Genomic DNA, 14497 nt, shown 5'->3' with positions numbered 1-14497 from the left:
TAGACACAATGTATTGCCATAAGCCCTTAACTTAACTTACCTTAACTTAACTTAACTTAACTTAACTTAACTTAACTTAACTTACATTAACTTACCTTAACTTAAACCATCATAACTAACCAAACACTAACCCTAAACCCCAGGTGTCACAGGAAGTGAGAACCAGACAAAACGTACACACGTCCTGTGTGTCATAAATCAAAATGGACGTCACGAAGATGTACAGGATAGAATAGAAGAGATTTGAATAGAATAGAATAGAATAGAATAGAATAGATCACCCTTGACCCTAACCTTAACCATCACAACTAACCTTAACTTAACCTAAACAAAAACAACCATTTTAAGATGTGATGGAAAGTGAGGACCACTCAAAATGTCCTCACTTCCTCAAAATGTCCTCACTTCCTCAAAATGTCCTCACTTCTTCAAAATGTCCTCACTTCCACAATATGTCCTTGCTTCATTTCCTCACTTCCTTGTTATGTCCTCACTTCCTCGTTATGTCCTCACTTCCTCGTTATGTCCTCAAACTCTCCACCCTTCACGTCCTCAACACGTCCAACCTTCATGTCTTCATTTCCTCAAAATGTCCAACCTCCATGTCCTCACTTCCTCAAAATGTCCTCACTTTCTCAAAATGTTCTCACTTTCTAAAATTTCCTCACTTCTTCAAAATGTCCTCACTTCCTTAACATGTCTTCACTTCCACAATATGTCCTTGCTTCATTTCCTCACTTCCTCGTTATGTCCTCACTTCCTTGTTATGTCCTCACTTCCTCGTTATGTCCTCACTTCCTCAAAATGTCCTCAAACTCTCCACCCTTCACGTCCTCAACACGTCCAACCTCCATGTCCTCACTTCCTCAAAATGTCCTCACTTTCACAAAATGTCCTCACTTCCACAATATGTCCTTGCTTCATTTCCTCACTTCCTCAAAATGTCCTCACTTCCTTAACATGTCTTCACTTCCTCAATATGTCCTTGCTTCATTTCCTCATCACGGGGACATGAGGTCTGTCCCCGTGATGTGACTGTAAACAGACCTCAGGTCCTCACAACATCAGTAATACCTGACACACACAGACACACAGACACACACACACACACACACACACACACACACACACACACACACACACACACACACACACACACACACACTCTAATTTTATTAGTGTTATTATTATTAATGGACTTTTATAAGACAAACAGCAGCATCATCACATTTAACACTTTTTACAGCGTCATAAAAACACAACAATCATAAAGAAAAAACATGAATTAAAAACAGAATCATAAACTAAACATCATATAAATGTCTTTATTTATAAAATATTAATAATATATCATAATCCAGTCAGATTAGATCTGGGGAAACGCCCACTACAATCCAGCGGGTTCGAATCATCTCGCAACATTGACAGGAAATAAAAAATAAATAATAAAATAAAATAAAATAAAATATAATAAAATAAAATCCTGGGAGAGGGAAGAAGAAGAAGAAGAAGAAGAAAAATGTCGGCGCATGGATGACGAGGAGCGGCGCGCGCGCGCGGCTGTGCGGATGAATGGATGACGGTGCACGTGGGGACCAGTGTGTTGGGTATTTAAAGATGACACACACACACACACACACACACACACACACACACACACACACACACACACACACACACACACACACACACACACACACACACACACACACACACACACACACACTGTCAGTGCGCATGATACTGCGGCTCCACTACTACGGCACGCTCCAACTCACCTTGAATCGACGCACGCGGCACCACGGCGCGCACGCACGCACGCACGGGCCGCGCTCCTCCTGTCACTCCGTTAGAGGAGGAGAGAGAGGGAGGGATGGAGGTGTGGGGGGGGTGGGGGGGGGCGCGCACCGAGGCAGCCAATGCGCGCACCCACAGCCTCCGCGCGCAGCCAATCAGGCGCGAGCAGGGGCGGACCTGTGGCTCACTTGGTTTCACTATGCGCTCGTAGAAAAAGAAAAAAGGAAAAAAAAAAAAAAAAAAAAAAAGCCCCGTCTACTACGAACGGTGCAGGTGTCTGTGTCTGTGCGCGAGAGAGAGGAGGATGCGGATGGAAGGACGCGGGTGGGAAGACGACGAAGAAGAAGACGGAGAAGGGATGAAGGGAACCGCCGGCGCGAGGACACGGGCAGACGACGGGATATGAGAAGCGCGAGACGGTGCGAGAGCAGCGAGAGCGAGCGCGCGAGCTGCAAGGTCGAATATGCGAGCTTGGTCGAACGGGGCAGTGAGCGCGGCGCGAGCTGGTCGGCGGTAGTACTATGATTTGGTATGTGGCCGCTCTGATAGCAAGTGTGTTCGGCAGCAGAGGAACCGCCGCTCAAGGTGAGTCGAAGTGCACGATGTGCTGCACGCGCGCAAGCACAAGCACGCACGCACGCGCGCACAGAGTAAACGTCTGTCTGCTGCTGCTGCTGCTGCTCTTTGTCATAATATATATATATATATATATATGTGTGTGTAAATATATGTGTATCATTGAATCACATGAGGCTGTTTCACTCACTCATGTTTCATGTGAAAGTTCACCGTCACATATATGTATATATACACATATATGTATCCATATATGGATACATATATGTGAATATATGGATACATACATATGTATCCCATTGAATCACATGGAGTTTCACTCACTCATGTTTCATGTGAAAGTTCACCATCATATACATGTATATATACACATATATGTGTATATATACATGTATGTATACATATATTCATATATATGTTTACATACATGCATATATCCCATTGAATCACATGGAGTTTCACTCACTCATGTTTCATGTGAAAGTTCACCATCATATATATGTATCCATACATGTAAATATATATATATATGTATATATACATATATATGAATATATGTATCCATACATACATGTATCCCATTGAATCACATGGAGTTTCACTCACTCATATTTCATGTGAAAGTTCACCGTCACATATATGTATCCATACATGTATATATATATGTATACATATATATGAATATATGTATACATATATCCCATTGAATCACATGGAGCGTGAGGCTGTTTCACTCACTCATGTTTCATGTGAAAGTTCACCGTCATATACATCTATATATACACATATATGTATGTATATTCATGTATGTATACATATATATACATATATTCATATATATGTATTCGTACATGCATATATCCCATTGAATCACATGTAGTTTCACTCACTCATGTTTCATGTGAAAGTTCACCGTCATATATGTATCCATATATATATATATAATATATACATGTGTATATATGTTTATATATATACTCATATATACGCATATATGTATACTTATGTACGTTTATATATATATGTATCCCATTGAACCACATGGATAGTTTCACTCACTCATGTTTCATGTGAAAGTTTGCCATCATACATATATACACATATAAATATGTATACATACATGTATGTATAGATACATATATATGTGTATATATGTATATATGCACATATTTATCCCATTGAATCACATGGAGAGTTTCACTCACTGATGTGAAAGTTCACCATCATAGATATATACACATATAAATATGTATACATACATGTATGTATAGATACACGTATATGCATATATATGTGTCCCATTGAATCACATGGAGAGTTTCACTCACTCGTGTGAAAGTTCACCATCATCCACACCTGATTTTAATGGTCAATAATCACCCATTCATTAAGTGTGTTGGATCAGAGGTGATGGATACATGATGAAAATGATTAAATCTCAGATTAAATTATCCACATGTGATAGGAATGCTAGTCTGTTTGTTTTTTTAATCCTAAATCTTTCGTAGTTGTCTTTGTTGAAAATACTGTGACGTAAAATGCAGTAAAGTTCAGTAACTGGTTATTTGTTGTCTTTATCAGATTGAAGAAGAAAGAAAGAAAGTTGGGATTAACATATTAGCCAAAAATGTTTTTTTAAAAAAGCTGACAGAAAATCCTGTATCGCTGAACTTTGTAGTGCTGGTGTCCACATTCTGGGTTTGTGACAATATTATCACATATCGCGATATAAACATACGCAATAAGTTAATCGTAGAAAACGACCATTGTTGCGATATAATCGTGAACGGAGAAAATTGTTACATGAAGTGACTTGAAAATGCTATCCTGCTCGCCAGAGTGCAGTTTGTGTTAGTGCCACTAGGGGGAGCCTGGACTTTCAAAGTCATTCAGCGAAAAAAAAATATGTATGCTAAGTAACATAAAATTACATTTTGCATGAATGTTTTTATAACGAAACATTTCATCAAATTTTGTGGAAATGTAAGTGATGAAGTAGCACTTTTGTCATTTTACTTTTCGGTGACACAAGTGACATTAATTGTGCTCTCAGTAACATTTCTGTAACATTCTAAATACAATTTTTTGTATAAATTTGTCACTGTAGCACATTTTTGCGAATTTTTGTAATTTAACACGTTTTTGCGAATTTTTGTAATTTAACACAATTTTGCGAATTTTTGTAATTTAACGCGTTTTTTGTGATTTTTTGTAATTTAACACATTTTTGGGAATTTTTGTAATTTAACACATTTTTGGGAATTTTTGTAATTTAACACGTTTTTGCGAATTTTTGTAATTTAACACGTTTTTGTAATGTAACATTTCATAAAACTTTGTGGAAACGTAAGTGATACATTTTTATAATGTTACTTCTTGGCGACACAAGTGACATTAATTGTGCTCTTAGTAACATTTCTGTTACATTCTAAAAAATTATATTTTTCGAAATTTGATGTCAGGATTTTGCAAAATTTTGAAAACAGCAGTCATTTTTTCTGTAGTGAAACGAGTACGTAACATTAAATTTTTTTTTAGCAATTGTAACATGATTTTGTAAAAAAAGAATCATAAGATCAGTAATGTTTTATCATAACATTAGAAAGACATTTAAGATTTTGTATGATTATTGCAATAATATTGTGAATTGAGCTCAGTTTGTTGAGGATACTCCCACGTTCGAAAACCGACAGCCCTAACGCAAACAAAGAATTATATCTTTACTAGTAGACTGGTTTATGCTAGGTTCAAGAGACTGGAAACAAGTTTTGTTGTGGTTAGCTACGTAACATGCTAAAGGATGTTAGCGTAAGGATTAGCATTAGTGGCTAAAACATATCTGTATGAAGTTTCATCTTTAGCAAGAATCAGGACATGCTACATCTTCACGTAACCATTATTGTTTTCCACGACTCAGTTTTCCTTTCACCACAACCTGTCTCGACAGATGGCCGCACATCTTTGGGTGTGCATTGTTGGGTTCAGAGCCTTGAGAGAATTCATTGAATTGCTATACTAATGACGCATTCCAGTTGAAGATGGAAGTCGGAATTTCCTTGTTCCATGTCGGAAGTTTCAAATGGAAAATCTTTATCTGTGGAAATGTTGCTACACTGTGCAGAGCTTTGTTATCGACTGGTAGTGCTAGCATTGGCTAGTTTGAGATACACCAAAAGTTTAAGATTTTGTATGATTATTGCAATAATGTCAAGAATTGAGCTGAATGTGTTGAGGTCTCGTGTCAGAAAGTCGCGTTCCTGTGCAGCGTTTTTTCGCGTTCTCTGTCTCTGAGACTCATTTGTGTGATAAAGCGCTGAGTAAATATGAAAACCACATCCCGGGGCTGAGGCTAAATGTGTTTACGATAAATCATCGTGAACGTCGCGAGTCTTGTTTGAGTTCTCGGGAGAGGGCGGTGACTGGTGTCGGCCCCCTCGGAACGCAGCGCTAGCTGAATAATGCATCGCGGCACAGTGTCCACGTGCTGAATTTCACATATTCCACATGCGTGTGTGTGATTTCTTTACGCCGTTGTGTGTGTGTGTGTGATATGTGTGTGTGTGTGTGTTTGTGTGAACCCTCTGATCTCACATAAGCTGTAAACCTGGTCTGGTGCCGAGTTAAGACCTACTTCACAAACTAGTCTTTTCCTGGAGCTGCTAACGGCAGAAACAATATCCCTTTTGTTTCATTTTTTTCCCCCTTCTCTTGCCTCTCCTGAGCTCCCTGCGTTGACCCATGCACTGACTTAACCTTGCTCTTCCGCTTGCGTCCAGACGGGGGCGACATGTGCCAAGCTGTCGCCTGGTAACTGATCCCACCGACCCCCCCCCCCCCCCCCCCCGCATACCCAGTCAGAAGTGGTCTGCTCCTCCTGTGAAGGAGGACCGGGGCCGACGATGTGAAAACTCTATCTGCTAATAACCGGGAGTGAATAAGGTTTGATTTAGGAACAGAGATCCTCCCGGCGCTGTTCCTACTTAAAGCACAAATTCTCCATTTTATGACGGCGCGGCGGCGGTGGCTCGATATTATCGATTCGGAGGTGTTGTCTGGTATCGGCACTGCAGTGAAGGTGATTTATCTTAGCGTCACAGGCTGCGCCAGAGAGTCGCAGATCACAACGTATCGAGAACAAGAGCCGGTTATTACGTCTGGTGACTCGGAATATAAAATATTTGAATATTTTGGAGTCTGCAAACACAGACAGACAGGCAGACACCGGCTTGTTATTTCATCCCTCGTCGCTAAAGACAAGGAAACAACAATCCGTCTGCTTTCTGACGAGTGTTTAAAGCAGAGTTTTTGTGCAACACAATCTGCAGACAGACGTGCGTGAAGTGCGAGATCGATGGAAATACGCTAGAAGATATGCCACAATGTCATAAAGGTCTAATGTGTAACATTCAGGAGGCTTTTATTGGCAGAAATTGAATATACTTCCCCCCGTAAGTGTGTTTGTGTCAGTGTTTAATTGCTTTAAAATGAAAATCATTCCGGTTTTGTAGCCTTTGAATAAGACTTTTCTGTTTGTGTTTAAGCCAGAGTCTGCTACTAGCTAAACTGCGATACAGGTTTTTACGCAAAAATTTAATACGCAAGCTAGGACCGTCAGTTTTTCCCAAAAATTAATCTACAATGAGCCGTAACTTGTTGGAATTCATTATAACGTCACAGTTTTCTTCTTCACTATATGAGCAATTTTACACGTAAAAACGCGTTGGAACGCAAACTCTTAATCCCACGTTCGAAAAGTGACACCCCTAACGCAAACAAAGAATGACATCTTTACTAGTAGACTGGTTTATGCTAGGTTCAAGAGACTGCAAACAAGTTTTGTTGTGGTTAGCTACGTAACATGCTAAACGATGTTAGCGTAATGATTAGCATTAGTGGCTAAAAAACATATCTGTATGAAGTTTCATCTTAAGCAAGAATCAGGACACGCTACATCTTCACGTAACCATTATTGTTGTTTTCCACGACTCAGTTTTCCTTTCACCACAACCTGTCTCGGCAGATGGCCGCACATCTTTGAGTGTTGTGAATTGTTGGGTTGAGATAATTCATTGGATTGTTATACTAATGTCGCATTCCAGTTGAAGATGGAATTCGGAATTTCCTTGTTCCATGTCGGAAGTTTCAACTGGAAAATCTTTATCTGTGGAAATGTTGCTACACTGTGCAGATCTTTGTTAGCGCCTGGTAGTGCTAGCATTGGCTAGTTTGCGATACACCATATGGACAAAAGTATTGGGACGCCTGATCGTAGAGTGCGAAAAATGCAACTTAATCTTTTCTTTTTAAATTTTCGTCCTCTAAGACGCAACTAATTCAAGACAGATTTTCGATTGCCAACGGACGTGACTGAAAGCAGATGGTTAACAATCAATAATCTACAAAACAAACAGGAGAAAAGTCGGATTAAGGCCGAGTTATTGGAGAGTTCGGTTGAGCTGTGACTTGGCTCCTGTTTTCATGAGTGGTATTTTGTAATATTTGCACTTTGTTTAGACATAAGATGCTGTAATGTACCATGGAAAATATAATAGATATAATATATAATATTTTTTCAACTGATGTAACTGACTGGATTATATCTTATGATATTAATCTGTTTGCCCCGCAACTGTATTTCTCGTAATTCAGTGGTCTGTGATTTATAAATCATAGTTTTTTTTTACAGATAAATTAAAAATAAACATGTATAAATTTGAGATTAAAGTAAAAAAAAATATCAAAAAACTTTCAGATTTATCACTCTGTGGAAATTATTTATAAATACATTTAATTTTAATGAGCTTGGGCTGAAATTCACACCAGTCAAAATTTGGCTGACGTGTATCACATGTATAAAGTACCTTAAAGGGATACTTGAGTAAAAGTATCTTACCAGAAAATGACCTTGGTAGAAGTTGAAGTCCCTTTTTCATAATATTACTATAGTAAAAGTCTAATTTACTGTGTTAAAATGTATTCACAAAGATAGGAAATGTAGTGGAGTAAAAGTAAATGTTGCTAGAAATATAAATAAAGTAAAATACAGATACGTGAATTTTGTACTTTAGTTTAGTACTTTGTTACGTTACAAAACCACTGATTACCTATTGTTTCTTTGCCTGTGGCCCTCAGATGTCGAGGTGGTTGTCAAAAGTGTGGTGTCATCTGCAAACATGAGTAGTTTGACTACATGAGGAACCACATAAAGACATCACAATACAATGACTTAACCATGTCCGAAAGAACGAGATTGCGGGTACAAATGGCCGAAATGTGTTATCACAGAAGGGTGGCTGGGGGGTCACCCTTATAGGGTGAGAAGCTCAGCCGTTCAGGAGTAGAGCTCCTTCTCCTTAGTGTGAAAAGGAGTCCGTAGTTTGGGCACCTGGTAAGGATTCCACCAAGAACTAGGTAGATGTTCCTGGCATGTCCAACTGAGAGGAGACCTCGGGGCAGTCCAAGGACTAGGTGGAGATATTATATTCCCTTGCTGGCCTGGGAGAGTCCGAGGGATCCCCAAGCCAGAGCTGGATAGTTTGGCCAAGGAACAGGAAGTCTGGGGCCCCCTGCTAGAGCTTCTACCTTGATCTTGGATACATGGTTGACAATGGAAGTTTGGGCACATGGTAAGGAAGTAGGTAGATGTTCCTGGCATGTCCAACTGAGAGGAGATGTGGCGCAGACAAAGGACTAGGTGGAGATATTATATTTCCTTGCTGGCCTGGGAGAATCCGGGGATCCCCAAGATCCCCAGAGCTGGATAGTTTGGCCAAGGAACAGGAAGTCTGGGGCCCCCTGCTAGAGCTGCTACCTTGATCTTGGATATGTGGTTGACAATGGAAGTTTGGGCACCTGGAAATGATGCCACCAGGAACTAGGTAGATGTTCCTGGCATGTCCAACTGGGAGGAGACCTCGGGGCAGACCAAGGACTAGGTTGAGATATTTTATTTCCTTGCTGGCGCCAGGTCAGAGCTGGATGATGTGGCCAGGGAAAGGGAAGTCAGGGCCCCCCCTTGCTAAAAGTGCTACCTCAATCTCGGATAAGTGGTTGATGATGAATGGATGATTTAAAGCAATACTAGGTGTTGGTGTGAGTGTCCCTATGATGGACTGGCGACCCCTCCTTTCCCCCTATGTCAGCTGACATTGACTCCAGTGACCATCATGTGGAGGATACAACAGTATGAGTGAGTGAGTGAGTGAGTGAGTATACACACAACCACAGAACACATTTACATAGTGAACATAAAGTTGCACAGAAAAAAGCCAATAAGCAAAATGTAAAGACGAAATGCCAACGACATTACAAGCGGTGCAACCAAATCAGCCGGTGATTTACAGCAGAATAGCTCGGGTATGAATAATCAGTCACAGTAAATGGTCGGTCAAAGAAGTTTCCCGGTGCCAAGTGCACATCGGGGGAGGCAGCATATGTTCCGGGAGACTGGAGGTTAGTTCAAGAAAAGCAGTTGTGACTTGGCAACAAATCAAGGTGAAGCAACAGGGACACTGATGACACCGTGGAAGTAATTAAATGTCATTGGCGAGTGTTGAGGAGTGGATGATTTGAAGGACTATTTTTTCCGTGTGCTGGGACTTTTTTTGCTTTTGAAGCATTTGTTGTTGAGCTGGCTTTGGGCCAGATGGTCTTCACGTGAATTTTCCCTTCTTGTGAAACGGCGCCTTGATACTTCACAGGACGCACAGCTCCCTCGTGATCACAGACGCTCGTTCTTTTCACTGCCGAGTTTGTTCTGACGCCACAGATTTATGTAGATCTATTTTGGGGGCAGGAGCGAGTAAGTAAGACGTCCGCCGTGATTGTTGCACGAGGCTTCCGATCCGGCAGGACGGTAAACCTGAAAGATGACGCGACTTCTTTGAAAAACGGGTATCGTACGTACAGTCAGGGGTAGACGTGGGCGAGATATGTATCGTCTGAGATAATATCCTGATTGTTGCCTGAATTTATTTAGATTTGATGGCTGTAGAATCGTCAAAAAAAACGAGTGAGATCTGCCCATTTTTCTACACTCTTAGAAATAAAAGTACTAAGTAGAACCATATAAGGTTCTTCGGCTTGTCCTCACCACCTGGAGCCCTTTATTCAGGAAAGGGGTTTTAAAGGGTTCTCTGGATTTTTCAAGGGTTCTTAGTGTTACCAAGAACCCTTGAAAAACCCTTTCTTCTGGAAGGGGTTTTTCAGAAGCAAATGGTTCCAGGTAGAACCTCAGCCCTTGTAGTTGGACCTATTTGGAACTGTGCTGGACGGTCATTGGGGCTACACTCTTAGAAATAAAAGCGCTAAGTAGAACCATATAAGGTTCTTTGGCTTGTCCTCATAGGAGAACCCTTTTTGGCTCCAGGTAGAAGCTTTTTTATAAAGGTTCCACCTGGATCCCTTTTGGAGGGGTTCCACCAAGAACCCTTTTAAAACCCTTTATTCAGGGAAAGGGATTTTAAAGGGTTCTCTGGATCAAAATGGTTCTCACAGGAACCATTAGTGTTACCAAGAACCCTTGAAAACACCTTTCTTCTGGAAAAGTGTTTTTCAGAAGCAAATGGTTCCAGGTAGAACCTCAGCCCTTGTAGAAGAACCCTTATTTCTAAGAGTTTAAGACACCTTTCACTTTGCATATCTGTTATTTAGCCGTTTTCGGAATTGTGCTACTGAGAAGCTTACGTCGCAAACGTGTGATTGACGCGCTGGTGAATCTCGTCTGCGATTGGACGGTCGTTGGGGCTACCGTAATGACTAGTATATAGGAGCGTAAAGCTCTATTTTCTTTGCTTTCCTGTATCCATCCATCCATCCGTCTTCTACCGCTTTAAGCTCCACATGAGGGTTGCGGATACAAAATAGAATGTACATTATAGACAGTTACCAGAATATATACAGTATGGGCTTGATATCTACAGTATAATACGTTCAAATATATCGATTATTACAGTATTGTGAGATTATTGGTATCGTAAGGTACTTTGTGATTCCCGACCCAGTTACTAGTGAACAGTGTCCATCGCTGCTCTGCTCATTGTCTTATTTCATTCGTCAAAAGGCACAAATTAACAGTCACTTCCAGCTCTTCGCACATTAAAAATACACGTTTACTTCACTCATTATCATTATTTTTTTTCATGCCGTACTACAGTCATGTGCGATCAGCTCAGTAATGAGCTTCAGGCCTGCGCTCAAAGTGGTAGAGTCTCAGTTCTGGGAATGTGCCAGTTCCACCTCCTCCTCCTCCTCCTCCTCCTCCTCCTCCATCCTCCATCCTCCCTTCTCCTCTATCCACCCCTCCTCTCTCCTCCAGTCCCAGTGGAGTCTCCGTTCCCTGCAGCATTCTGGGAATGCCAGTTTTTCAGATCACACACATTTGGCCGGATGCAGCAGCCTCTCAGCTCTGAAAACATGTTGTGCTCATTACGAGTGAAACACACCGTGGTTTTGTGAGGATTTAACACACGTTATCATTAGTGCTGCAACGACTTAATTCATTACTAAGTCAGTCGCCGACTATTTTATTTTGATTATCGGTTAATCGTTTTAGTGTCGTTTTCAGCTTATTTAATGTGACTATTTTCAGTTTTCTTTGCTCCATATAACAAATACAGCTGTATGATTTTAGTTTTTGTTAGAGATCTGTTCCGATACCATTTTTTCCCTCCCGATACCGATTCCGATACTTGTGCTGATACTCGTCCGAAAAAACTACTAATACTACTACTACTACACTTCCTGCATGACTGTAATATGATTATCATTGTGGTGAAGCCTGGCTCAGGTTAAACCCTTTTAAAAACATGAATGAATACAGCAAATGGAAGCCATTTTTTATTTACTATATGCATTTAAGTAGAAGTAAAAGTACCACCATTTACTATTATGTACTTAAGTACAAGTAAAAGTACCACCATTTGCTATTATGTACAGGCAAGAGGTGGAAAGAATTACTGAAATATTCTACTCAAGTATAAGTACCACCATTTACTATATGTACATACGTACAAGTGGAAGTACCACTATTTACTATATGCACTTAAGTACAAGTAAAAGTATCACCATTTACTATATATATTTAAGTACAAGTAAAAGTACCACCATTTACTATATGTACATACGTACAAGTGGAAGTACCACTATTCACTATATGCACTTAAGTACAAGTAAAAGTACCACCATTTACTATTATGTACTTAAGTACAAGTAAAAGTACCACCATTTACTGTTATGTACTTAAGTACAAGTAAAAGTACCACCATTTACTATATATATTTAAGTACAAGTAAAAGTACCACCATTTACTATATGCACTTAAGTACGTCTTTAGCGTGATGCGACTTCTAATGTTTGATTAAGTTACCACCCCTCGAAATTGCTTCTTTGCATATGTTGCATGTCGCAGTTTTAGTGGTGGGAGCGTCCAGTGTGAAATACGGCCAAACCGCCGACATGATGCGATAACGTTAGCTCCTTAGCTAACGTCAGCTGATCTTCTTCGTGCCTCTAAAACAGCAGCTTTTAAGAGCGACGAAGAAGAAGAAGAACTGTGTCAGAGCTAACGGAGCTAACCAGTAAACGGATTCCTATTTCTAATAAGTTACGTGGTATCTGATCGGTGCCTGGACTCCAGGACTCGCCGATACCGATATCGGAGGCCTTTTTGATAATGGTATCGGAATCGGAACAACTCTAGTTTGTGTTGGAATCAACGTTGACGTGGAGTCCATGTCCATGTCGATCCGTTTTCTAAGCTTCCGCGTTTAAAAAAAAAAACGGTTTTCTCTGCTTCTTTTTCGCGTCTAAAAATAACGCTACCACGATCTGTGTCTGATTTCCCGCTAACAGACAGTAGGGGGCAGTGGAGACAAATGACTCGGAAGCTGTTGAATGAGGCTAAAAATCATCTTCATATTTCCGCTTTTTCTTTTACGTCAAAGAACGCTAACTCGTCGTAATCTCCATCTCATTTCTGTGAAAATTATTATTTTTTTAAAGTTAGCTGGAAATCACAAGGATATTCCCCACACAGCGTGGTGCTCATTATGAAAGGAAATAAAGTGTTTGGTTATTATTAAATAATGAGCAGGTAGCAGCGACACACACACACACACACACACACACACACACACACACACACACACACACACACACCTATTCTCATTATTCTTATTACTGCAGGTCTTTTGAAAATGAAGCAAAGATGTTTATCTTTAAAAAGGATAACGAATACCAGTTTTTGCCAGTTACGTCAGAAAATGAAACATTTTCACTGATCTTAAGTGTGATGATTATTTGATGAATTGTACATTTACATAAAACATTTTTTTGCACTTTTTTTTCAACAACAGACAGGAACATAAAATCCCGACAAATGAGATGGTTCAGTCTAAATCTCACTGATGCCGTAATTAAACAGCTGCCATTTAGTGACATAACGTTCGTCATATTAATCAACAGTGTTTTCATCCGTCCTCCACAAACCTCTGCAATCAAGACAACATTTCACGGATCTGAAAGAAACTTTTCAATCCTCAATCTGTCGAGTCTTTCTTCTGAATTTTCCTGGGGAAAAAAACATGTGTGTCGGCGTTTAATCCACACTGGTGTGTGTGTGTGTGTGTGTGTGTGTGTGAGAGAGAGAGGGAGTCATAGAAACAGGAAGTGAGAGAGCGAGGGAGGTTTTATAGAAGTGAATTATGTTGATATGACGTCAGAGCTGATGTTCTGTAAGGTCTAAGCACTTCCACACAAACCTCTGCCCTTTTTGTTTTTACTCAGACAAAATATACAGCTTAGAAATGCATCAGAACATTTGAAGGTATTACCTCATGCTCCAGCAGAGGGCGCTGTGGGCACAGCTCGGCCTCAACTCTGCTTTGAATTAGCTTCTTTTTAGTTTCTAAACGCGCAATGTTCAGCTACTTCCTGTCAAAACAGGAGGCCTTTATTGTTTTTTTTTGGACATAGCCCTCAAAAATCGCAGAAACAGTGTATCCCTACTTCCGGTTATTGCTCGGAACACGACCGCCAGTCGTAGCTTCTTATCGCTCTCATTTCCCAAATGTTAGCCAAGGCTGTGGTGCGACTCGTGAACGAACACGTCCAAACTGGAGAAAGG

General features: G+C 40.4%; 1 protein-coding gene across 1 annotated transcript in view; it reads left to right on the top strand.

Moving 5' to 3' along the window:
- Positions 1–2318: 2318 nt before the first annotated feature.
- igsf9ba (immunoglobulin superfamily, member 9Ba) overlaps positions 2319–14497 on the top strand; it is a gene marked incomplete at both ends in the record, with an annotated part of 88740 nt that continues 76561 nt past the window's right edge. Inside the window, one exon of the mRNA XM_083887164.1 lies at positions 2319–2382. Within this exon, the coding sequence (XP_083743290.1) occupies positions 2319–2382 (64 nt within the window). The remainder of the gene's footprint in view (positions 2383–14497) is intronic.

This window comes from Microchirus variegatus (genome assembly GCF_963457635.1).
Source record: "Microchirus variegatus genome assembly, chromosome: 3".
Classification (NCBI taxonomy): Eukaryota; Metazoa; Chordata; class Actinopteri; order Pleuronectiformes; family Soleidae; genus Microchirus; species Microchirus variegatus.
This window is presented reverse-complemented; position numbering and strand designations above follow the sequence as displayed.